At 38.3% G+C, this 26,752-nt stretch overlaps 2 protein-coding genes and 1 long non-coding RNA gene across 7 annotated transcripts; 1 reads left to right on the top strand and 2 right to left on the bottom strand.

The window, feature by feature from the left end:
• Positions 1–1,888: 1,888 nt before the first annotated feature.
• Positions 1,889–14,004, top strand: slc47a3 (solute carrier family 47 member 3). 4 transcript variants are annotated; one of them, XM_086081368.1, is made up of 18 exons: positions 1,889–1,998; positions 2,267–2,419; positions 3,276–3,377; positions 3,450–3,518; positions 4,086–4,234; positions 4,312–4,354; positions 4,969–5,013; positions 5,083–5,180; positions 5,809–5,906; positions 6,856–6,969; positions 7,036–7,103; positions 7,174–7,282; positions 8,840–8,915; positions 10,639–10,708; positions 10,778–10,910; positions 10,981–11,075; positions 11,622–11,652; positions 12,453–14,004. In XM_086081368.1, exons 2-18 carry the CDS (start codon positions 2,291–2,293, stop codon positions 12,674–12,676), a joined length of 1,653 nt encoding a protein of 550 aa, XP_085937494.1. In that variant the 5' UTR covers positions 1,889–1,998; positions 2,267–2,290; the 3' UTR covers positions 12,677–14,004. The 4 variants fall into 4 exon arrangements, with proteins under 4 accessions (XP_085937494.1, XP_085937493.1, XP_085937492.1 ...); XM_086081367.1 differs by lacking the exon at positions 1,889–1,998 and adding an exon at positions 2,008–2,074 and having other exon boundaries at positions 12,456–14,004; XM_086081366.1 differs by lacking the exon at positions 1,889–1,998 and adding an exon at positions 2,008–2,074.
• Positions 14,005–14,284: 280 nt separating this feature from the next.
• Positions 14,285–15,634, bottom strand: LOC147171104 (uncharacterized). Its single transcript, XR_015095641.1, has 3 exons — positions 15,477–15,634; positions 15,263–15,395; positions 14,285–14,430 (listed from the first exon to the last, which is right to left on the bottom strand). It is a non-coding gene; the product is annotated as an uncharacterized LOC147171104 (long non-coding RNA).
• Positions 15,635–16,393: 759 nt separating this feature from the next.
• Positions 16,394–26,464, bottom strand: LOC147171103 (multidrug and toxin extrusion protein 1-like). 2 transcript variants are annotated; one of them, XM_086080422.1, is made up of 17 exons: positions 25,271–26,464; positions 25,108–25,209; positions 23,719–23,787; positions 23,491–23,639; positions 23,374–23,416; positions 23,171–23,215; positions 21,647–21,744; positions 20,421–20,518; positions 20,115–20,228; positions 19,879–19,946; positions 19,682–19,790; positions 19,522–19,597; positions 18,137–18,206; positions 17,917–18,049; positions 17,744–17,838; positions 17,556–17,654; positions 16,394–17,223 (listed from the first exon to the last, which is right to left on the bottom strand). In XM_086080422.1, the coding sequence occupies exons 1-17, from the start codon at positions 25,379–25,381 to the stop codon at positions 16,948–16,950; spliced, it is 1,755 nt and encodes a 584-aa protein (XP_085936548.1). In that variant the 5' UTR covers positions 25,382–26,464; the 3' UTR covers positions 16,394–16,947. The 2 variants fall into 2 exon arrangements, with proteins under 2 accessions (XP_085936548.1, XP_085936547.1); XM_086080421.1 differs by having other exon boundaries at positions 19,522–19,790.
• Positions 26,465–26,752: the final 288 nt, after the last annotated feature.

The following is a 26,752-nucleotide window of genomic DNA, read 5'->3' as shown; positions in this document are numbered from 1 at the left end:
AATGTGTACCTACTTCTACTTAAGTGTGAGTAGCTATTTCTTGCCATTTCTGATGAAGGTGTACCAGGTCTTAGTGGAGATCTCCTTGCTACTACTTATTAACCCATTCTTACCCATCCAGTGGAAAGGCACACTTAATGAGTGACCAATGTAGAGGTCTAAAATCACATTCCAAGTATCCTGTGTATCAGTTGCACAGACAGGTGGACAATGTACCCCCTGTGCGATAGCATCATGTTAATACAAAAAGGTTTGTGTATAGTGTCCTGGTTGCTTCCACTCAGCTGCTCGAAGAGTGAGAGGCTCTTTCTTTGTACTCAGTGAGCTGAAATTTAAGGCTATTTGATTTCATCTAAATATGCGTTAATTTCAAGTGGTACTTCAACCTGACATGGTGCCATAGAGGAGGGCATGCAACATTTCTAATGGCTGCATTCACAATGGTAGGGCCCCTATTTATGGTACCCTTTGACAAAAGAAACACATACGCAATCCTCTGCTAACACACAAACATTTAAGACAATTAACAGCATAACTGGAAATATGATTTCCCCCCTCCTTGTTTCTGTTTCTTTTAATTTTTTAGTCATTTAATGTTAATATTTTATTCATACACTTTGCAAATAACAATAATTGAGCAAATAATATAAATTAAATGTTTGTATTTATATGATATTTAAATTACTTTCACCACTTATGAACCACACAAGGAATGTGATAATTGTTTTTCTTTTTTTAGTACTGGTATTTATTTAATCTTAATATTATGAGTATAATGTGTAGTAATGATGAAATATAATATAAATATCAAATTGATATTTATTTGCTAATTAAAGGTTAATGAAAAGTAGGATGAGCAGATGAGATTGAGATGTATTTGTATTATTTAGTTGGCCCCACGTCCTCCCCCAAACCTCCCCAGCCCCGCCCACACAGCAATAGCAAGAATTAAAATACAATTATAGCAATTGTTTTCATCTAGTTGCTTTCTATTATGTAGACAGAGACAACATGCTTGGAGACATCAGTTCACTAAGTGTGCGTTCAAATAATTAGCTTTCAAAGAAATGAAATACAATATAGCGGCACTGAAATGCAAGGAGTGGTTTAAAAAGAAGAAGAAAAGAAGATACAATATCTCCATCTCCTGGCAGAATGCAGACAGTAAGAAATGACTCGGAAGTTATAGTAGGACTTCTATTTTATTTTTAATTTTTATTTTTTTTGAATGAATGAAACAGTAAGACATACAAACTTGGCAACAATCGGCAATAATTGTTTTCATACAAATCAACAATAACTGCCAAGGGAACAGTAGTAGTATACCATGTTCACAACCAATTGTGCTACCGATGTAGTTAACCGACTAGTAAATAAAATAAAAAGTACAGCCAAACATGCATCAAGAAACATTCTTAGTGAACATTATCAAACGTCGACATAAAAAAATTGCCTCACTCATTGTATGACTAACATTACTAGCTAGCCAAACAGGGAAAAACAACAGCTGTAAACAAAAAATATTGTGCAATGCAAAAACGTTTGAGGATTTTCAGTGAGATGAAAAATGACATAAAAAAGCAAGCAAGCAAGAGAATTAGTGTCATTAACAAGTTTAAATGACAGACTAGTGCGAAAATACAGAAAGTGCACAAAGAGTCAATGTTTGAATGCCTTAGTTTTGCATTCGTTAAGTTAATGGCCCTTTTGACTTTATTTCGAATAATGCAAATGATAGAGTTTCGATCAGTAAATTAACATTTGTACATGGTTAGCGAATAACAGAAAAAGTAGACAAAGTAAAACAATATATGTTCAAAGTTAAACTGTCGTTTTGCATCGATAGTCCACAAACCACACTTACGTCACCAATACTCGCCGTCGCACAATGACGTCAGTAAGGAGGCGAGTCATTTGAAACAAGAATATCCTTACTTATGTTTGAAAGGAAGCACCTTGTCATCTCGCTTTACTGATGACGTCACCGGCAAAGGAAAGGTAGGAATTAGGAGATATGACTTTTCGAAGAGGTCCCCAGTCTGGAACTGTTTTTTGGATCAACATGGCAGACTACGTATAAGTTTGATCATTATACTTGATCGTTTTAGCATTTTATTGCTTGATTCAAATATATATATTTTTTTAAATATCGTCAACATGGATAGTTAGTGCATGGACTAACTTCTCTGCCGTGTCGACGGCTCACAAATCTTTTTGTTTTTCCATCTCTTTGGTTTGGTATCACAGACCGTTAACTCTTTTGCAGGAGAAAACGTTTTTGTGGAAAATAATGATGGAAAGCTCTTCCTCGTCCTCCTCCCCATGGAGAAAAGCTCATTTTCACCGGAGAATGTGTCCCTTACTTCCCGTCGGCTTCAAGGCTGAACTAAAAAACTTGGTAGTGTTGGCTGTGCCTGCGGTAAGTCTGACAAACCATGACAATAATATATAGCGAAGCACAATGTAACTACCGGAAAAGACAACTTAGCTGCCAAACCCATTTTGAAAGCCCAGTCCAGGTTTACAAACCTTAACCAATCTTGAAACCCTAATTTGAAATCATAACTTTTTCTTTTTTTTAACCCTTACTCGAGCTAGAAACCCTAACTCTCACTTGAATCCATAATTTGAAACCTCGGTCTAAACCCTATCTTGAAACCTGAATCTTAACCTTAAATGAAGACCCTAAACCTGTCTGAAAAACTCTTTGAAACCCCTACCCTACTTTTATCCTTGCTTGAAAGCCAAACCGAGGTTTTTAAGCCTAATAACTAGGGGTGTGAATTGCCGATTCGATCTGTATCACGATTCATAGGTCACGATTCGATTAGATACCGATTAATCATGATACAAATCTATAAGTTGATTATTGCAATTTTTTTTAAAATTCAAAATTGTGAATATACTAATCAATAGTGATAGACAAATGAAGCTTCATGAAACACTTGTGATGTTCTTTGACTCCTCTAGATGGCACTCTTGGTTTAAATGGGCCAGCTAGCTAGCTAGCTAAACAGCTAACCAGACAGACAGACAGACAAATGAAGCTTTATGAAGCACCTGTGATATTTTTTTTACTCCTCTAGATGGCACTCTTGGTTTAAAAGCTAACCTCAAGTAAGATGTTTTGTTGTATATTTCCATCAAAAATTGATGTTTAAAAATCGATTTGGTCGCATATTGAATCGATACCAGAATTGTGCACGGTAATATCGCGATATATCGGCGAAACTATTTTTTTTAACACCCCTACTAATAACTTTCATCCATTACAGAGTCTGACACAGCTCATGGTGATTTCTGTGGGTTTTGTCAGTGCCGCATTCTGTGGTCATTTGGGAAGGGTACAACTGGACGCAGTGGCTCTGGCCACAGCTGTAAGTGTCATGTTTGTGCCACCATTGGCCTTTTACATGCACATCATGGACATGTTCTCATTTCATCCACAGGTTGTGAATATCACAGGTGTATCCATCGGTGCAGGACTGGCATCAGCATGTGATACTTTGATTTCTCAGGTATGAGAACTCTACCAAGTCTACATGCATGAGTCTTGATGCCAAAGTTGTGTGTTGTCACAGTAGTCGCTCATGTGTAATCCCATAAACTAACATCTAAAGTCTGGGCCACCTAATTTTTCTTTATTTACAGCACTTTGTATACAACAGTTGTTTTTAAAAGTTATTAATAAATAAAGTTGAGTTGAATGAGAGGTATTAACTTGAACAAAAACAAGAGGCACAGTATATTAAAAAAATATATATATATTGTCCACTGTAGTGTCCAGACTCCAGAGATGGCAAATCCAGGTCCAGAAAGTAAAAACCCTGCCACAGTTTGGCTTTTGTCCCTTGTGCTAGCTAGCTGGCTAGCTCCCTAGCAGGTAAACAAGCACCCGGGGAGTTAGCTAGTGTGCTAGCTAGCACCTGGGGCTAAAGCCAAACTGTGGCAGGGTTTTTACTTTCTGGACCTGGATTTGCTGCCTCTGGTAGAGACTGATGCACAATCATGACATCGAGACTCGTGGTCAAAGAAGAAAACAGTGTTTGAATAGTTGTCAATTGTTAAAAGTTCTCCTGTGTCAGACATATGGCGCTGGCAATCTTCTGAGAGTTGGGGTGATCCTGCAGAGGGCGATCCTCATCCTCATCCTGACGTGTTTCCCATGCTGGGCTTTGCTCATCAACACAGAGTCCATTCTGCTGGTTTTGGGACAAGAACCAGAGGTTGCCAGGTCAGCAGATTACAGTGTTTCTTCTTCTCTCAGCTTTTTTAAAAATGTCACTTTTGTAGTGATTGTGTCCTTCTCAGTTTGTCTCAGTTGTACGTGAAGATCTTCATGCCGTCACTTCCTGTGAGTATTTAAGGAGTTAACAGAAACGACAACCTCCATCCTGAATAACGATAATCCTGGTGAAGAAATTCAATACACTGCCACCGGACTTTTCGTGTAACATCGGTGGTGCTGTGTTGAGATTATCGCAGCACCTCACACACAATACGACCAAATCTATGTAATACCTTAAAAAAAAAACAATAATAAAATAAAAAAACTTTCTGTGTGCTTCTGCCAAAGATAAAAATCCTTATGTGTAAACCCAGCCTAAGTCTGGCCAAGTGGTTATCACATCTACTTTGCAATTCTGAAGTTGTGGGTTCGAATCTGGTCCTTGGCCCCCCATGAGGATAAGCGGTGTATAAAGTGGATGGATGGGTAAAAGTATCTCAGCTCATAGATTCTTATGTTCACACGTGGACATTTAATAGTTCACCACTGTGCCCATTTAAAAACTGTGTTGCTAACCAAAACCGCAGCACCTGCAGTCTCTTAGCTGAATAAAAGTGTGGGGTTTTGCTGTGGCACATGTTGCAAACGTGCTGTATTAACATCCCTAGTGGTCATTTTGTGGCACAGTAAGTGACTTATGAAATAGTTATGTTCAATAAAACATAGATCTTTATTTACAGGCTGCATTCATGTATGAGCTGCAATCGAGATACTTGCAAAACCAGGTAAGTTATACTGAGTCCGAACTGACACACCATATAAACCTATCAAACCATCTTGATCATCTTTTTCAGGGGATCGTCTGGCCACAAGTGATCACAGGCTTTGTGGTCAATCTCTTCAACACCCTCCTAAACTACATCTTTATCTTTGTATTAAACTGGGGAGTAGTGTGAGTATCAAGCATTTACATTTTTTTTACTTCTCTCTTGTTGAACTTGTTACTAATAAATTATAGATTCAATTTTTTTTTATTTCATACTGGAAAAACTGGTTGGTCATGGGTGTGAACAAAATTTGTCTTGGCAGCGCCCTGCAGAGGTCAGCCAACAAAGTCAGTTTCACTAGTTATCAACATGAAATTTGGTGAACATGTCGATCACGAGCAGAAAAAAAAGACACAAAAAAAATCTCAACAAGTAATAATTAAACAGATTACAAGAAGTCTTCCACTTTGGTTTGAAATCACATTTTTACAAGCATGCTGTCAATTAGATCCTTTAAAAACAAACGTTGACAGATTTTGTCCATCACTACATTTGAAAACATATAATACAGCAAAGTACTAGACAGATGTGACGCTTAATTGCAAGGGATTGTAGTTTTGGTGATAGTGTGTGAGCAGAGCATGATGGCAAATGTTGATCACTCGCCATAAAACCCAGAACACCAATAAGCCAAATATTGTCCAACTGTCTTGTGTGTGATGACATTCATAGGCAAAACTGGCATTGTTCTTTCATTCTTAATGTTTACCCTTGACTAATTTCTGCACCGTCAAATTCAAATATCCTTGACAGAGGTTCTGCTCTTGCCCACTCTGTGTCGCGGTTTTCCATGGCTGTCATTCTCTTCACTTACATCTTGTGGAAAGGTCTTCACAAGGCCACTTGGGGAGGTGAGTGAAACGTAATGTGACGGAAATGTATAGTATTGATGCCCACCAAGGGTTCCTTGAGAAGGGCGCTTTCATGTGACTTAAATCAAGACTTGTTGAAGATTAAGAAATGTAATTAAGTCACCTGACAAGAAAAAAAAACAAGGAGCTAAATATACACTAAAAACACTTGAGCAGATTGGGTAGTTGTTACCCCTGTGGATCAAAATCTTCCCCAAATGTGCTGAGTCATGTCCTCAACCCAATACACTGGGTATGAATAACCCAGCATTGGCTTAGTCCCTTTCGGACCCAGGCTGGGTTAGCTTTATCTCACAATTTGGCTTATATTTAACCCAGTTGTACAACAGGAAATTCTGAAAAGAAGACCAGTGTAGTGTGATTACATTTTGTATTTAACTAATTTGCTCCCTAAAACTTATAAAAACGTTCTATTTTAAATATTACCATGGTCCCAACAATTTATTTATACTTTTTATTTAAAAAAAACAACAACTTTTTTTATGCTAGACCATACAGAAGGCTTTGATGCAGCCTCTGACCTGGAGAGGTCGCTTAAAGCAATGGTAGTTATTACAAAAATCGGCCAGCTGGTGACAGCAGAGTATAAGAGATCAACCAGGGCCATGTTGCAACAAGCTCTTTTTCCCATTGTTTTCAACTGGTTTGTGAATAATTATGAAACTCAGCTACAGTATATTCTAATACTAATAGCTGAAAAACGGAAACAGATACAAATATACTTTTTTTTCCTAACGAAAGAAGAGACTCTAATCTTTTAGTCTGTTCCATCTTTTTATAGCAATAGAACAGCATATGCTGTGGGCCTTGCAAAATCACTCAAAATCCAGTAAAATATCTGGGAGCGAAGGGGGTTGCTTCAGTGAAAATGGCTGGGAGTGAATTGAGTTCAAAACAAATCAATCCATTTAAAGTACTTTCTCTGCAGGTTGGTCCAAAGATTGCCTGCAGGACTGGGGCTCATACATACGCTTGGCAATCCCCAGCATGGTCATGTTGTGCGTGGAGTGGTGGACCTTCGAGATGGCCATCATTTTAGCCGGTACTTCAACTAACGCATTTTTTAGGCTGAATTCAAAATAAAATCATTTTTTCCCTCTCTGGACAGGTCTCATAAGTGAGGTCGAACTTGGAGCTCAGTCAGTCCTCTATGAACTCTCCAGCGCTGCGTACATGGTGATTTAGACTCAGAACTTTGATCAGATTTCGACAATGAGTGACTACTAATGTTGTTCTTTGCTGTCAGCTTCCTTTAGGTGTCGCTGTGGCGGGCTCTGTCAGGGTGGGAAATGCTCTGGGAGCGGGAGACACACAGCTGGCCAAGTTGTCTGCAAAATTGACCACGTTCGTTGCAGGTTAGCCCGACTGCAAACACTTCCTGTCTCTGAATTGCTTGCGCCAACCAAGCTACACGCCAGAAGCACTACATTACTCTCTTCACTTTACTCTTACCAATTTTCGTGCGTCCTGTCAGGATGAACATGCGTGCCGGATTTCATATCAATGGGATGCACTGGTGGCGGGTATGGATCTTTTCATCATATGCGATACTAATGCAAAAACCAAAACCTCTCAAACCAAGGCCAATATGCTTGTTCTTTGTCTGATAAGATATTTTTTCTTACTGGGCAATATTTGCGTGTGCTGCTTGTTTCAAACATTTTACTTTAATATCTCATTATGTTGTTATAACATGTTATTGAGCTTTTGTTATTGTAAGTTAAGCTTAAAATAAGGGAGTGATGATTGCATTAACCAATAATTGATTAGAACAGTTTTCTAAATGTGTTTAAAAAGAAATTGGGCTATTTTCCTTAGTACAGATCTACTTATTTTTGTTATAAATAGACAAAAATAAATAATATAAAAATATAAATTAAAAAATATATGTAAAATAAAATTACGATGACTTATTAGGGCCACGTATAAATATATTTATTTAGAGGGTGGGGGCAATATTCCGAGATATTTTTTTTTTGCCACTCTATAAAGTCGCAAATTTGCAATATTCTCTGGGCCTTGCAAAATCACTAAAAAATCCAGTAAAACATCCGGGAGCGAAGGGGGTTGCATCAGTGAAAATGGCTGTGAGTGAATGAGTTAAAAACAAAATCAAACTTTTAAATTTGCGAGAAAAAAATCGCACATTTGCGACTCAAACTTGCGAGAAATACACGAAGCGTAGTTATAGTCTAATGTGAGGATTCGTTGGTGGTTAGTTATAAAATGAAAAGGCAGAATGGAGATAGATTCATTCTTAATTGAAACTTTACTCGTCATACACGGCAGCTAGAGCGACAACACTTCCTGATCCACTATCAGCAGATTAAACACTAGCCAATCAGAAGCTAGCATACTTTAGGTGAATGACGGAGAGCAGCAGATTTGACACATCAACTTAGCTACTTGAACAAAAAAATACTAAACATAAATGTATAAGTATTTATTTTAACAAATTAATGTAAATGCTTGATCCTCAGGGTGTGAACCTTTGCAAAGCGAGGCGCCTTTGTCACTGGCAGTACCCAAAGCTTCAAAGTGCAAATGCTTAACATAATATGGTTAAAGCTATTAATATCTTCTTATTTGAAATTTGAAAAACTTTTTTTCTCGGAATATTGCCCCCGCTCTTTAAAAAATATATATTAATATGTGGTCCTAATATGCCGTCGTGTAAAATAAATACATATAAATAAAAATAATAAAAACATATAAATACACTACATCATTGTTTTTAAGTGTAACAATGTTTACTTGTTTCCAGAAACCATACTTAGCAATATTGTCATCCTCTCATGACTGTTTTTTTTTTTAAGATGCATCTTTGCAGCGTAATCTCAAGATGGTGGCTATGACATGTATGTACAGTTTGTATTCGCAAAATGGGTTGAACTTGCCACCTTTCTCCTCAGCATCAGTCGCTGTATGCTTGACGGTCATTTTTGGGAGCCTGAGGCATCACATTGGTTATATCTTCACATATGACGAGTGAGTATATCATTGATGACGCATCTTAATGAATATGAAAACGCGTTGTGCACTCACTCCATTATGGTGACCTTGGCAATGGCTGATTTATTCTTTGGCAATATTAACTTGTTATTGCTCTTGGCAGCTGTGCTTATGTAGTTAGTTGTGTTTGGCTCACTAACATCCACGGTTGGTGAAATTCAGACACACCTGGTCAAGCATGTGATGCGTTAGCGCTTGAATTGCAAAATTAATGTGTAAAAAAAAAACTTGCAAAAATAACTGCCCAACCTCATTTAAAAAAAACACACACACAAAACTACTTTGAGTAGTGCTTGAATTACTAAATTATTGAACTTCATAAAAAGTAAAGTCTGCCATTTTGGACAAGCAACACCACAAAACATATGGGACAAAATGGCTGCTGGGCAGGAAAAGTTCAAATAGTATTTAGTATTTATGATGATGGATTACAGCCTCAACAGGTTATTCAAAGTTATCTAGGATGTTGTCATCGAGAACTGTATTCTCATTTGTGCTTCTTTTTATGTTCTTAATTATGTGTTTGCTTTCCCGCTTCCTGTTCCTTGGTGGCATTCCCTGCCTGCACCTATTTCGACCCTGAGCACCAACTACAAATAAAATCAATATATAAAAGTTTATGAGGGAAAATGTGTTGTAATCCGATGAAACCAAAGGTTAATGGTCATAATTCCCATCACAGCCAAGGTTATTGTGGTTAACAAAAAGTAATGAAATTGATCCATTTTTTATATATATATATAAACTAGAGCACTTTTTAAAATACAATAACTTAAACTATGTTTTATGTTTATAAAACTAACTATAATTGTAGCGATTGTCTTTGTCAATTCATTTCATACATGAGTCTTCAAGGCTTATTTTTAAAATATTTATTTTGGTATTACTGTACGACCATACAAAAGAAAGAAAGGCGGGAATTTGTTTTATTACACAATACACTACTTAGTCGCATTTTTTTTTCTACAAATATGCCATTTTATAATAAAAAGCAAAACTACCGGTAAAATTCACTGAATAATTATTATTTTTTTAAGTCCAAGCGAATGAAAATTAACTATAAAGAAAAATCCAAAACTAGAACCCTGATCACAACAGTGCTCATCACCAAAACACCATACACCATACCATACCATCTTTGCTGTACCGTACCGTACACAGTAAAGCATGGTGGTAGCAGCATCGTACTTTGGGGCTGGAAGTGGGACTTTTGTCAACGTGCAGGGAATTCTGAGCAGGTTCAAAAACCGTTAGTACAAAACCTTCAGGCTTCTGGTAGCAAAAAAAAAAAAAAAAGTCAGGAAAAGCTTATAAAGCTGATCTTAATGTGGGTTTGATAGGAGTTGTTAATTTAATTGAGTTGTACAGGTTAAAGGTCACATGGTGGAAAAAGCGTTGAAACTATCCAATTTTTGTCACAAAAACCTGATATAGACTTATTATTCTTTTATTTTTTACTGTTGTCAAGTTTATTTCTTTTGTGTATGCTGCTGGTTATGAATAACCGACTACAGGACCTATCGCATTAAATATATGGCTTACACATTACCAAGAGTGCCGTGGACTATCATCTTTGTTGACATCTATTATGCAATGTGGAGGTTATCATAAATAACACACATTAATTATTATTATTATTATTTGTAATGTCATTAATATTCCGCTTATCATGCTGAAAGTGTCCTTGTGTTTCTAACAGACAAATACAGCAAAAGGTCGCCGAGGTGATGCTGTTCTATGCTCCCTTCATCATGTTGGATGGAACTGCAGTAAGCGTGTTAAACATATTTTAATATTGAATTATGAATTTGCAACATGAGCTGAGCATGTTTTCACAGGCGACCGCGGGGGGGATTATCAGAGGAATGGGCAAGCAGAAAGTCGGAGCGCTGTGCACCATTCTGGGCTATTGTGGGGTGTGTCTACCTCTTGGAATGCCGCTGATGTTTGCAGCCAAATTAGGAATCAAGGGTTCGTCCTTTTCATATGATTTGGAGGATTTTGACACGCTTCGCCGTCTTCAATGACTTGTGGTTTGCAGGTCTGTGGATTGGTTTCTGTTCCTCTATGGCGCTGCAATGCTGCTTCCTCTTTGTCTACTTGACAAGGGTGAACTGGGAGAAAGTTACACACGAGGTAATGCTATAACAATCGTTGGTCTGCAAAGTTTATGTACAGAGCGACCTTGAGATATGAGTTACATTTTTCCGTAACCATGCTGGTAAGTCAAAGCACTTGTACCGCAAATCATCTCTGCATTGAAATAAGTGAAAATGCCATTAATCCATTCCAGACTCAACAAAAAAAGTTTTGTTTTTTTTTTAAATAAGAAAAATAGCACTCTAAGTAGTACGAAATCATACGGTAACGGCATAATTAAACAGAATGTAAAGAATTTAACAGCTGCTCCTACTGCTGTCCATCAGTTGTGTTCAATTTATTGCTTAATGGTTTATAACACCAAGGCACCAATGCTATTCATTAGCTCGTCTTTGGTGTTTTACTTTGTTGTTAGCATGAAGCTAAATTGGCTATTAATGCAAAGCTATGTTTTAAAAGCACAACGTGTAATTCTGTTTAATTTAAATCTCAAATTCGGGTTACTCGTATCTCAATTCACGGCCACATCTTCTTCTTCTGCTTCTTCCTCTTCTTATCATTCATTTATTTCTTGTTCCCCAGGCACAGATTAGAGCCGGTGTTAGCAGTTCAGGTAAGATGCAAAAACTTCTTTTTTTTAATATCCATCAATAAAACATTAACCCATTAAGGCCTAAAGCGCCTGGCAAAACATGCCTCTAAAACCCCCGAAAACCTCAAGTTTTCCTAGAAATTCAACAATATTAAAAATAATTGATATCTCAGCTCCTGAAGCGGATAGAAACATAATTCCAAACATTTGTGGCGTTCACATAAACCTTCAATATATACATATTTTTAAATCAACAAACAAATGTCGCATCTGCGGGTGTGTAAATCCAAATATATTTACTTTCAACACTGGAGCGCAGTTTGAATAACCTCGGGGAACCGGCGTAATTATTCGTCGTCCATTCCGTTTCAAAGCTGTCAAAATGTTCAACATCAATGTCTACAAACATATTTCTTAACAGTACGTCACTGTCGACTCGTTACACTGATTCGAATTCCTCCCGCACCGTCGCCAATCGCGTCGTTTATTTAATAACTCCCGCGAATCTGCTTCAAACGTAAACGGCCACGTCACCCTGTCGCGCATATTCCGATGCATTTCATCGGCTAAGAAACCAAGAATTGGTCAAAACACAACAAAATGACATATCCGCTCTCCCGGGTTTAAAGAGAGACGAGCGCAGGTGCACTCTCGGCTTTAATGGGTTAAGCATGTCAAATACAAGTGTATATATATATATATATATATATATATATATATATATATAACATCCCCCAAAGCAACAACACGAAAAATCTAATAAAAGATAAAGCAATCGTAATGCTTATAATTTTTGACTTATCGCTTCCCCCCCATGACAGCAGACCCGCAGCATCAAAGCGATGCGCTTGAGCTGTTGCTAGCTGAAGAGAAGGAGGAAGACGAGGAGGAGGAGGAGGAGGAGGAAGAGGTGGCAGAGACGTTGAGCGCTGCAGCCCAAAGAAACTTAATCCTGCGTCGAGGTCTTCTTGTGGCCCTCATGCTTGTTATTCTGGTTGCCGGGATTGTGGTGAACCTGCTGTTGACCAACCACCTTGTCACATGATCAGTCAGTCTACGGCGCTCATTTGAAGTACAGTAGGATTAGTCAGAATTTTTTTAAAGTTTTTTTTTTCTTCATGTTTTTTGTTTCGTTTACTGCATATTTTTATTTATTTATATGACTTGTTAGTATAAAAAAAGATATATTTTAACCCTTGAAATTCGTTTGATTTCAAATTAAATACTTATATTAGGGCTGTCACGAACGAATCTTTTTAGAATTGATTATCCTATCGATTATTCCATTGATTACCCGAGTAGTCCAGTCGCCTCCTCCAGTTTATTTATTTATTTATTTTTTGAAAAATGCTCGACATTGACATGCATGGCTCTACAAATAACACTTTAGTTTGCCAAAGTTGATACATATTAACATTACTTTCACTTCTAAGTACAATCACCCCCATGCAATGGATGGAGTGGAGTTTGTGTCATACACGGAAGCACAATCGGGGGAGGAAGGTGGTCTCCAAGTGCCCATCCACAGCGGCCAATCTTACATCATCCGCAAGTGGTGATCTTGCAGTTGCACACACCCATCTGCATCTACATGCCATGTGGGGCGCGCAGCTCTCTGCACTGTATTAAGGGGAATGAGGGGAGCCACTTCGATTGGCCGGGAGTTTGCTGCATTCCTTTCCCCAACAACACAAGCTATGCTAAGCTAAGTTAGCTGGAGAAGCTTTAATTTTAAACTATTAAACTGTATGCATAGGAGTGACATAACACCAGGCATCACAAATATGGATTTAAAAATACTAGATGTGAGGCAGACATTTTTGTCGACCAATTTTGTATTCACACAATAGCAGACCGCAACATGTATTGTCATTTCTGAGATATGTAGGAACTTGTACGTGTCATACTGTAAAGATAAGAGTGTAATGGGGTTATTTAGTAGCTAGGACCATTTGTGCACTTGTGGCTGCAGAGTTCGAAGTGCAACATGTGGATATTGCGCAACTCACATTATTTATATGAAGCTGTTTACAGTATGTATTTGCCTGACAGTGGGCCTGTTTATGATTTTTGCATGGTCGAGGACCCAAGTGCAGGGAAGCGGGAGATGCAAGGCAGGAGTGCAGGATGTTCTTTAAAAAAGAAAAGCAAACCAGGCTCGGAAAAATCGAATACAATTGGCAAAGTCTAACAACACAATCACAATCCAAGTAACAAAAAAAAAAAAACTACACGCCACACAGGACAATACTTCATCTTGCATACTTTTGTCAGTTATTCAACATATAATGCTATTCGGTTTTACAACAATTGGGAAAGTCTAGCCTTTTAGTTCACTGTTACTTTTGTTTTATTATTGAATAAAGTTTTCTACAAAAAGTTACTGTTTGCTTTTTTCGATATGTAAAAAAAAAAAAAAGATTACATTTGCATTCATTGGATTGCCATGAAATCAGTGTATTCATATCTTGGCTACACATTACCTTTGCTATAAATGCCTAAAATTTGAAGTTTGAAGTTTCGTTGTTTCAACAAGGGGTATTTACACGTATAAAACATAGATGGTAAATTTAAAAAAAAGAAGCTACATTTAATTGTCTTAACTGTTGTTGATCAAATAATATGAAAATCTCCCCATATACTTCAAGTAGGTGAAATACTGTATGCAGTTTTCATGCTAGCAAAATGAATGTTGCCTCATTTCACTAAGGTCATGTCCCAGTCCATCTTGAAGACAATAATGATGTACATGATGGACTGCAGGATAAAGCAAATAAATCATGCTCCCCAGCCAGAAACCTTTGAACAAAAAATACAAAATAATTGATCAGTCAGTAGTTTACTCAATTTCTTAGGTCATCTGTATGTACAGTAATCCCACCTCCATTGCGGCGGTAATTAATTTTTTAATAAGTATTTATTTACGGCACGTTTTTTTTTTTAAAGGTCTTTAAACACACACTAAAAATAATACTAACACATTAAAGCGCATATAATGTATTGAAAGAGAGCAAGGACAATGAATAACACAAAATATTAAATTATTTTTTTGAATTTAATTATATCAAATTGTACAAACAGTGGAAACATCCTATGTTTACAGTAAACATTATTTTGTCCAAACTAACAAACTTGATTTATCATCTCACAATATGCATCAATAATCATGCCCAAATCAGCCGTCACTTTCTGTAGGAATAAAAATCAGGATTACAGATGATGACGTTCAATAATCTGAACAAAAGCTTGCTCAAATACTTCCTGTTTTCATTCTTCCTTCAAATGTACACCATTTCAAACTAAATAGCGTGCCGTGGACAGTGAACCCAATACAAACAAGAATTTGATCAGAACTTTTAAAAAAATCTGGGACCGCGAATATGGAACCTGTGATAGAGGGGGGCTTACTGTTAGTTGTATTTTGTGGACAATATCGATTATGCCCTGGGGGTAGACAAGGACAAATAAGAAAAGCACAAAGCAGCAATGTAGGACAACAATTGTTGTGGAACCTGCAGATAAGTCAGGGGAAAGCAACAAAAGCGACAATTGTTCAAACATGGTTGGGGAACCTTCAGATAAAAGAAATCCAAAAGCAACAACGGCAAGACATCTCGTGGCAGACCCTTACCTAAAATTTCAAGCCTTGCCGCAAACACGAGCGCAACGGTGAGCGGAAGTCCGATGCCATAGAAACCGAAGAAGTTAGCCACAGCCGGAATCATTTGCTTTCCTGTTTCCAGAAAGATGCCCGTGCACACAGTCTAGACGAATGGAATAAAAAAAAAAAAACATTGACTATTTGTTATCTCTATGACCGATAATTGAACGCATGCAACACTCACCACAAGACCATCAAAGAACTGAAGGAAGCAGCAAACGATCATCACAGGAGATACCATATTGATGATCTTCGTGGCTCCAGAGCCGCAGGTTGCAGACCCCTGGGGCTAGTCTACCAATCACCCTTGGCTCGAAGAGCTTTGAATACAATTTTGGAGCGATGAAGTCATACAGCCATTTGTTTTTGAGAAGCATCAAAGGCTTTTTGTATGACCCGTGAGTTGGCCGGTGTTTGAATACTATTATTAGCTTGAACCTTGACCTCAAGTTCTAACAGACCCCTTAGTGAGGATAACCGGTTTGGAAAATGGATGGAAGGATGGTTAACAAGATAACATTTTCCTAGTTTTACATTTGTTATACCACCTGTAATAAAAAAATATAGATACCCACCTTGTTATGACTTGAAAGTAGTTATTGTTATCACTCTTTGACAATGATCTACAAACCTTTCGGCTTCGTACCAAGGGCCTTTGCGAGCCTGTAGCTGGGGTGCGACATCCTGTATAAAGCTGTTCTCTCTTCGCTTCAAAATAAAAGTCCATTGTATATAGTTGTGCCACCTTGACATTTAGGAAATGAAAATTGCTGGACAAAAGTTTTGTATTGTAATTATGATAACAGCTTTAAAAGTATTGATATTAGGGGAAAATATTATTCAAAAGAGACTTCAAACATAATCTAATGCCAGAGTGTTTACTTTGACTAACATGATCAAAATATTTTTAAATAGTTTTCTTAGTCAGATCACTTGCTTGGATAATTTGCACCAAATGACATCAGGGGTGTGAGAGGCCAAAACATAAAAATAATGTCATTATTTGAATTGACTGAAAAATCTATCAAAAATAAATCTAAATAAGCCGTTCGCACTTGTATTTTACAAGTGCACACTGTAAAAGAAAAACGAGTTTGTACCTTCCTTCTACTAACATACTGCGTGTCAATTACTAGTGTATGCATAAGTAATGTACGATTTAATGAGATGTAATGAAATATGGGGCGGGGGGTGGGCGGGTGAATATTGACTTTTTGTGACTTTTTATACTTTTGTCTTTTCAGCTGTATATCCTATTTTTATTTTTCATTATTATTATTATTTTGTTGCATTACCCCCACCCCCCTTGCATTTTGTTTCCTTGTTTATGTGGGGTAAGGTTCACACCACTGACATGAAGTTGTGGTGATACTATTGTACTCACCATTTCCCAACATTTTTTATTGGTTTCATGAAGTAGAAAAGTTATTCAGTCTCATTATTTTTTTTATTTTTTATTTTTTTTTAGCCTACTTCATAAAAGAAAAAGAAAAAAAAGAAACAAACTACAATCAAACAAGTCAAAATGCACTTAAAGTGACCTTGTTGATACGTACAACACAGCGGTGAGAATAAAAGTGATCAAACTTTAGAGTCTTATCTTCTGTATGACCTTGACAAGAAAGGATGCGGATTGCTGAAGTTTCATCTCGTCTTCACCAATCCAGCATTGTAACAGTTTGCAGGGGACTGTATGTGGCATTCAAGCTCGTCAGGTTGGCGTGAAGCAGCAGCGTGCTCTCGGGCGGCGGGACCAGGAAGTGCACGCAAGTGCCCACTGTCAAGAGGCCCAGTGCCGTAACCATGGTGATGCCTCGGCGGAGAACCAGCTGGGAAATGGAGAGGTGCCCGGCGTCCTCCCTGTCGCCGGGCGGAGCCTTTGAGCCGCCGTCGGGACATTCGCCGTTCACATGTATGAAGCCCTCCATTGACTTTATTGTTTTTATTTGAATGGAACGCACAACACAATTGGAGTCAGTTAGTAAGTTAATTAGATAACCAGCTAGTCAGTCAATCAGTAAGCCAATCGGTCAGTTAATCACTGAGTCACTCAGTTAATTATTTAGTTTGCTAGTTAGCCAGCTAGCCAGTTAGTAAGTCTATGAGCCACTCAAGTTGGCTACTTAGCTAGCAAGATAAATCAGTAATCAATAAGTCAGTCATTGGTGAGTTTAGGCAGTTGATTTATTCAGTCACTAAGTCAGTTGGCTAATTAGTTAGCTAGTCGGTCTAACGGTTAGATCAGTGAATGTGTTTCACTTACCTTGTGCTGCAGTTGTGTCTGCTCTCCACTTTGGTTATTAGCTGCAGCGCTTGTGTTGAGTAACGGCACATTTGTCTTTGTCTGGGCTCGTGTCAGCGCCTAAAACCCAACAGCCACACAACTAAGACTTTTTTTTAATTTTTACAAGTCTTTATTATTCAGACTTTAAAGCCGCTCCACACTCGCACCTCACGTGTGATGCTCTTCCAGTTGAGTTTGAAGATGACCAAGACGGAGAAGGCAGATTGTAGAACCACACAAATGAGAATCCCCAGCCAGAAACCTGTGAAAGAAAAACAACCAAAACACTAAAAGACGACCCACGTCTTGTTTTTGTCAAAACAAGTCATCAGGTAAATACCAAAAATGTTGAGTTTGGACACAAACATCAGAACAACACCGATGGAGAGGCCGATGCAGTAGTAGCCGATGAAGTTAGCCACCGCGGCTATCTTTTGCTTTCCAGTTCCCATAAAGATGCCTCCGGACACACCCTGAAGCAGGGCAATCAAAAAAAAGTATTTTGTATCCTGGTGGACTTTTTACAATACTTTTATAGATTGAAAGTTTTTGTTACGCACCACAACGCCATCAAATAACTGTAGGAAGCAATAAATGCTCATCAAGCGAGACAGCAGGTTGATTATGTTTCTGAAAGGAGGTCATGTTAGTAACATTTTATGATATATTTCCTCATCTAGTATGAGGACTGTTCTTTTGAAATAATGCAGATTTTTGTTGTTGTTGTTTTTGTATTATTACAACTTTTTCTAAAGGCAAACGCAAGATTTGTCATGGAATATTTCAATTGAATGGTCACCAATTTGATAAGATTACATTCATTTTAATATCATTCTTTGACAATTAGGATTTTTTTTTGAAAATATTACAAAATGTTATGTATTACTTTATAACAATTCAGTTTTGTTTTTTGTTTTGTTTTCAAAATTCTCTAACTTTTTTCCCCCCACAGAGTTCCCCCTTTAACTTTGGAACATTACTGTAAACCAATTTTAGCACACCCGTGTCCTAACAAATGATTAATTTATTCATGTAAATTTGCAACTTTAAAAAATGACTTTTTGACAAATCAAAAATTGTGTTGTCGTAACATTTAAAATTCTGCAGTCAAAGACCAGTGGTAACTGCTCAAATATTATTACATTTATTTTAAAAGGCGGTTGAATAACAAAAAATGCTTGCTATAATCTCAATGTTCTTAACTCATTTACTGCCATAAATTCATTAAAAAAAAGATTACCAAAAATTAAGGGCGACAGGCAATTACAATTTTGAATTGTAATTAATCACATGACTTCACTAGTTAACTCACAATTAATCACAAATTTTATATATGTTCAAAATGTACAATAAATAAATTATAGGTTTTCATACTCTTGTTAACAAAATTTGATTTTTTAACTAATAGAAATAGTTTAAATGAATTTTTGACGTTTATAACCGTCAATGGCAGTGAATGAATAAAAAAAGAAAACATTATTAAATATTTGGGGTGTTAGGCGATTAAAATATGTTATCATAATTAATCGCATGACTTCTTGACTAGTTAACTCACAATCAATCACACATTTTATATATTTTCTAAATGTACAATAAAAAATTCTAGTTTTTTTTACTCTTGTTAACAAAAGTGAAAAAAAAAAAGTTAAACTAATAAAAATAGTTTAAATGAATTTTTGGTGTCTATAGCCTTCAATGGCAGTGAAAGTGTAGCCAACTGGCAATTTTGGTATTGCAGAAAAAAACAAAAAAAACAAACATGAAATCAATGCACAAAATGTGCACCTATGTTTTAAAATTACAAAGCCAATGTCAATAAGATAGGCTACTTATTTTATGACTTCTTTTTGTGAGAAATGAAGAAGAAAAAAATTCCCCCACCACTTCCCACAGAATATCTTTTTTTCTCGTAAAATGATGACGTGAGCTTAGCCAAGAGACTCACGGATCAGAGGTAAAGAGAAAGCCGATGATGGATTTGGTCGTTCCGAGCAGGGTTGCTTGCACAAGGGCTATGCCGACTACAACACAAACAAGGAAAACATTGCGGGACACCGAACTGTGAAGTTGTGCGAACTGCAGCAGCACAAAAAGCAGCGTCTGACCTGAAAGCGCCAACGCCACTTTGCAGGTGAGGAGCGCCCCTGCAGTGTCCCCGGCGCCGAGGGCGTTGCCCACGCGGGCGCATGCCGCCGCCTGGATGCCGAGCGTCACCTGCCATTTTGTATGAAATGAAATGCATAGAGTGACGTTGACTGCACAAAGACACAAAACGGCCACCTGGTTGCTCACTGTACCGTACCATGTAATTTAAGTTTCCCACTGTGATCAAAGCATGGTGGACTGCCAGTTCATCTTTACCCAGCATTCCTGCCACACACCATATACAAAATCAGCAATGTTTAAAATTTAAATTGGGACATCGTAAAATGAATTCGAGAGCATAAGATAAAGAAAAAGAGGGGGGGGGGGGGAGGAAAAACATGGAATGAATTCTAAAGTATAAAATACAAATACATTTATGAATGACATATTTACCTGCAAAGAAGCCCCCAAAGTCATAAATCCACCATTCAAAACATGTCATGAGTGTGCTGGGGATGGCCAGTTTCATGAAGGAGCCCCATTCTTGCAGCGACTCCACAGACCAGCCTGCAGGGGGAGCAAGACACGCACTTGTTGGAGACATATGCCTGAAACATCGGTTATAAATATACAGTATTGTCAAGCTTTGTATATGGAATTCACGTGCGCTTTCTGAAAGAATATTTAAATAAGCATTATTGTCATTATAAATAGCTGGACTTTTGTAAATGGGGGATACAAATTAATGATTTATCTCACCGCCCCATGTCGTTTTATGCAGCTTCTTCCACCAGATGAAAGCAAACAGGAAGGCACAGATGTAGATTTCTGATAGGGTGCTCGCTGCTGCAGATCCACTGAAAGAAAAGATCAGAAATGTGTATACACAACACATCAAGGCTCTAAGCAACTTTTTTATTAATTATTATTATTGTGAATAGCAAACTGTAGAAATATTTTCAATGGGACAATTTCAAACAAAGGTACATACATTTCAGTTTAGTAGTTCTGAATGGGTTGTATGGTGTTTTAGGAAAAATTAAAATGAAAAAAATGATAAGGTCTACTATATGTAATTTTGAGAACATTTGTAGTGCAGACCTCAAAAGTCAAAATTAAAACTCGTGACTATTGCAATGCTTCTCAAATAGTGTGGCGGGGCCCCCCGGGGGGTGCAGTGTGTGACCTCAGGGAACATGTTTTGAATTTTTGGCTAAATTGGAATAAAGTGGCATTGCACATCCACTACAGTAGGTGGCAGTGATTGAGGAAGGACTATTAGCTCATCTGCAGAGGTGTACTTACAACAATTTTATAGACACATGTAACTATAGTCACGATATTGGGGGGCGGGGGGTTCTTCTTGGGGGTAAGGCGTAACAAAAAATTATTGAGAAGCACTGCTCTATTGTGCATACAGGCACATAACATTACTGATATTATTTTGCTGTGTAGCGTAGGAAAAAAAGAAAGACACTTAAATTGTTTTCTATTTTGCTGTTCAAAGTTGGATACAGCTTTTAATGAGGTTTCAGCCGTACTTATTTGAAAAGCACTCAATTACTCAAGCACTTAATTCTGGTGAATCTTGGGTTAGCTTAGCAGTTAGCATTGCTTCCCCATCTTTCCTCGTCATCCCTTAGTGACAACACTTGTCAAAAGCCTAGCTTATTTGTCGCCCTACTGACTTAATGGCAACTCCGCACATGTTTAGCCGCAGTCGCTAGCCAGCCAAAGCTCGTTGCCTGCTAGATAGCTGGCGCAGGGTAAGTAGCACAGAGCTCGCTTCGACCACCGACTGCTCACGCGTAGGTGATGTGGGCAACGTGCCCGCGTCCAGCCTGGCGAAGCAGAAAAATCTGTGATTCCCAGTTTTGCTATTCCATGAATTTTGATGAAGTGGAAAATTATCAATTTTGACTGGGAAATTATGATGTGAAACCACTTATTTGCATACAGTATGTGCGCGTGTGTGGTGGACTTACTATACTCCGAGATCGAGCACAATAATGAAGATGTAGTTTGTCAGCAAGTTTGCCACGTTTGCCAGGGCGGCGGCATACATCTGTGGTAGTATTATCCCCTTAAACGACGACAAGACAATACAATGAATGAGAATGGATGCTTCCTAACGCATTGGTGCCTTGAGATATCAGCAACCCGACTTTGGAGTTTTTTCGCTTGTTGGGCCATTTTTGGCCCATTTTTGCTTCGACTAGCAAGCAAAAAATTCTGATACGAATGCTGTGTGATGAGAGTGAACTGAACTTACTTCACAACAAGCGGCAGTTTGGCAGATAGTGTACAATTCTTCAAAAAGCTGTTTATTGTCGTTCCCAGTTGAAGTTTACTGTCACACTAAACATAAAATAAAAAGGATTACACGTGTGCTTAAAACAACCACATTATTTTTGCTTTGGATAACTGCGTTGAGATGAATAACAATTAGGATGAATGTAAAATTATATAACAATATTCGCAGGAAGAATATATATATTTTTTCAACAAATATTGCTGAGGATTTTTTTTTTTTACCAGCTGCCTGTATGTATTTCAGTATATCTATATTATACTGTCCCCTGGTGGCCAAGACGTGCACACCAGAAGGAGCAGAAGAATGTCCACTGAATTAAAGCAAAAAATGTCGCAACAAATTATTTAAACTGTATTTAATTTAGTCATTTGGTTTTAAAGTACAATACAAATGAGTGCTGTTGTTGATTTTGTTTTGTTATGCTTCATTTCAATGAGGCATGAGGATTCATACAATTGTTTTGAGTTACGACCAAGGTCACACGGAACAAATTCGGAGACTACTCATATCCCAAGGCACCACTGTACATATTTTACAGCATATATACACCACAGTGCAGCAAGTTAATAGTATGATAGTATGTACACACTATCAATAAACTTGTCTCATGATAGTAAGCCTAATAGGCATTCTAGTGTTTTGTTTTGTTTTATCCCCGCCCCCATTTACGTTTTGAGCTCCCATGAACACTGCCTCGCAACCAAAACAAAATGCAAATATATAACCCAACAAGGAAATCTTTGACCTTGGAGACTTGTGTTATTACAGTTTTATAGCAAGTCATGAAACGTTGGCACTACACTTAACCCACTCTCAATGACAAAAAAAAAACAATGTTTCACAATTTGTCTAGTTGGTATACTGTATATGCGTCACTATGTGGTCAACTTGAAACTTGATAGCAATCAGACAAGGAGTACAATTGTTAAGGACCTATGGAAATGGAAAAATGACCCTAAAATGGTGTCATCAAACAAAAATGGCAGACACCTCTTGTGCCTTTTCGGCCAAGGCTTCATGAGACTTTTTTTGTAGGTCGACTCATGACAGACACATGCCCACCAAATGTCAAACAAGCTTCGGGGCTGGCTTTTCAAAATGGCGCTTAGTGTTTGAGCAAGCCCTCAGAACGTCATCTGACTTGAAGTAACAATGATGAAGGAACTAATACATATGTGCATGTGTGTTTGTGCACCTGATTCTGAAGGTAGGACACCTGCAGGTGATGTAGAAACATTGCCTAAAGGAAAGACAGACAGAGAGATAGACGTTTATATTAGTCACATCAGAAGACAGCAAAAAGGGTCGAATTTGCATCCAAAACAACCAGTGGCAGGCCGTGCATTTGCTACCTTGGTCACAAACATAAAAACCGGCCCGCCACTGAAAACAACTTACAGGTATTGCCGGGAGGTATGCCGTGATGTACAACTGCGCGATTCTGAAATCGCAAAGATCAGCATGTAGCTAAACACACGATGATGATTGTGACGCTGACGCGGTGACGTTAGTTACCGGGTGACCTCGGGCTCCTGGCCCATGAGCAGCAGGAGGCTCTGCGCGTTGAGGAGCAGACCCCAGCAGGGCAGACAGAACAACAGCAGGATGATGACGCCCCGCTGCAGGATCACGCCCACGCGCAGCAGGTTCCTCCCGCCGAAAGTCTGTCACACGTTGGCTTCATTTAACGTTCAAATCGGGGTACGAGGCGTGACGACGTGTAAGTGAGTTTAGACCCTTTACCTGAGCGACCAAAGTATCGAGCGCGAAGCCCAAACCCAGGCCCGTTGATGCAGTGGTCACATTGATGGTCTACAGAAGACAGAGAACAAACAAGAGTAGATTAAGTCTGAGTCACACTGCAAACTTGTGTAATGATGGTCACATATTGATTACATTACAATTTGATCCAACAGAAAGCCTTCATCTCCAATCAGATGATTTTAGAAAGAAACGACTGCTTTTTCAGTATCTCAGAATAAAAGGGTGTATGGCCAAGTTATTTTACTTTTTCTTCTTCTTTTTTTAAGGGATACACTTGGACACTGACAATAATTACTATTGATAAAATAAAATAAAAAAATAAAATAAAACACAGGAAAATAATTTTTGTTGCTGTCCAAAGAAAATCTTGTACTGTATCATCTTTGACAAAAAGCAAATCTATATCCTCAAATATATTTTTGTTATTGTCCAAAGAAAAGCATGTAGCTTCAAATATAGCCACCCCAAAAAAAATTCTTATTGTATTTATGCAAAGAAAAAAAATAGGGATGTTAATCATTTCGGACTGATACTAGTACTAAACTCTTGGGGAAGTCACTCATACCAATACCAAGTAACGATACCACTAGTACTTTGATTCATAACATTTTCCCCCAAAAACAATGACAGTTAATTTTAAAGAAACACCTATATATTCATGTATAACATTTTTACTTACAATTACATGAAATTTTAATGCAATTTTTTTATTCTTCTAATTTCTAGTTCATGATCATAAAACGGTCACAAGATGGCAGCCGATACTGGTATTGACCGTCGCCACGAGTACCGATTGAATTAAGGCTTGGTATCAGCCTGACAGGATACCTTGTATTGGTTCTCGCCCATCCTTGCAATATTGACCAATGGAAAGCTTGTATCTCCAATTAAATACATGCATCTCCAAATACATATATCCCAAAAATATTTTGTATATTTTTTTTTTAAAAGAAAAAGAAAAAAGGAGTGGTGTACAACGAAAAGATTGAAAATAAAAATCTATCAGAAAAAAAAATCTAATCTTTCAGATGACAAAATGGAACCAAAACAATGTTGTCCAATGAAAAGCATGTACTGTATAACCAAGTATTTCTTGTTGGTTGAATTAGAATTTGCAAAAACATCAATCATGGTCCAAGTTTTTTTTGGTTGGGGGGGGAAATAAAGAGAAAGAACAATCTCCATTGAAAAGCACGTTAATCCAAGTTGTTTTTGTTGTTTGTTGGGGATTAAAACCACACTTTCCCTTGAAAAACGCCAATACAATAATCCCCAATTGGAAAAAAAAACAACCCGTGAAAGCAACCCGGCGGGAAAAGACACCACGCATGTAATCGTCTTGCACAGCCACCGGGGACGACTACTTACAGCGGACGCTAATCCGTAGCCGGCCATCACCTCGTTGGTCAGCCGTCCGCAGAACATGGTCACCACGAACGGAAGCAGATAGCTGAGAATCCGAGCCAGCAACTATAGGAAGATGCACGGATGAGCGATCCCCTGCGTTGCAAAGTAAAGCAGGCGTACTTACCAGGGGCCCCATCATCCTCAAGAGGTGGTAGACCTCCTCCCTGAGGGCCCGCGGGAGCTTGCGGCGCATCCATTTGCAGCAGAAAATCTTGTCGCTGGTGGCCTTCTCCATGTTTGAGTAGAGAGCGGCGTGTCACTTTCTCAAGTGTCAGCCGTTTGTCACTCTTGTCACCGTGCGCAATCAGCTCTTGTTATGCAAACCTTAAAAGGTTACTAATTAATCCCCTGGAGGCCAGGCAGTTAGCCGCTGCGCTAACCCAGCAAAGCGGTCAGACAATCTTGATCTTGACACGCTTCAGTGGCCATTGTATTCTGCCGCTTTCGGCAATGCCGCTCAAAATTCGAATTCGAATAGTATGAAATATTTTTATAGGCAACTCGAGTTCAACCTACGGCAAAATGGCACACTTCAATTCATCTGAGTGATTGTTTACTGTATGTGCTAGGTGCTGCTGTTTTGGTTAGCAAGAGAACTCAAAGAGATCAAAAGTTAGCGTTTCAGTGTCAAGCGTGTCTTCGAATTGCTACCATTTCTTTCTAATAGGAAAAATTGGCATTTATCTGAGGAACGTTTTTACAGTAGTCGATAAGTGGAGGTGAGCACAACATTTATTTGAGTAGAGGTGACTATTCAACTAAGAGGCACAGTACTGGACTTGAAATTTTTTTAAATCGGGCACAACATCCATTCAAGCAAAAGACGCCATTTAAGGAAATACAATGCCACACAGTTCAATCATGTAGCCCTGAGTGCTGTTGTTTTTGTTAGCAACAGAATTCAAATGGGCTCAGCTTATTAATGTCGATAGCATCCATGAATAACCTTTTTTTTTTTTTCGAAGAGGGGAAATCACCTGATGGAGAAATGTTTTGTTTGAAGTAGATTCAGTAAGTATTTGGAGCTTGCCGTTTATAGTAATTGAGGAAACATGCGAAACAGATATACAGCTTGAAGAGTCCATTCAACTCCATACACATCCTTTACTAATCATGTTGTGGCTTCCTTTTTTTGTGCACTCTAAAGTGAATCCTGTGTTATTAGCAGAAGGATAAATGCACGGCTGCAAAAGTGAAGCAGTCACCACCGAGTGACAGCAACCCATCATCGCCTTCCTGCTCCCAGATAGTGAAGCATCATTTCCACGTCTGGTGTATTGATGATGATGCACTCCACTTCCCGCCGATTGCCGTTTAGCTGGCTTTGCCGCCACATATGCAATCTCGCGCCGACTACAGCTTTGGAGAGTGTTATTTCCATCACAGGTGGCTGTGAAATACACAAAATGATTTCCATGCGTGGCCGATAGCTGTTTCCCGTCTCGTCTGATTGGCTCTTGTCGAGATGCGCTCCAAAGGGCCTTGAAGCCCTCCTCCAGAGAAATCTAATTTTCATTGGATGGCCACAAATGTGTAGCGGTGCATGATGGAGGACGTCATTTCAGCTGTCAGCACAAAATCAAGTAAATAACAAGTAAAGGGTCCA

This window comes from Leptonotus elevatus, chromosome 7, assembly GCF_054856555.1.
Source record: "Leptonotus elevatus isolate MCC_2025b chromosome 7, RoL_Lele_1.0, whole genome shotgun sequence".
NCBI lineage: Eukaryota > Metazoa > Chordata > Actinopteri > Syngnathiformes > Syngnathidae > Leptonotus > Leptonotus elevatus.
The sequence above is the reverse complement of the archived record's forward strand: the minus strand, read 5'-3'. Positions and strand labels throughout refer to the sequence as shown.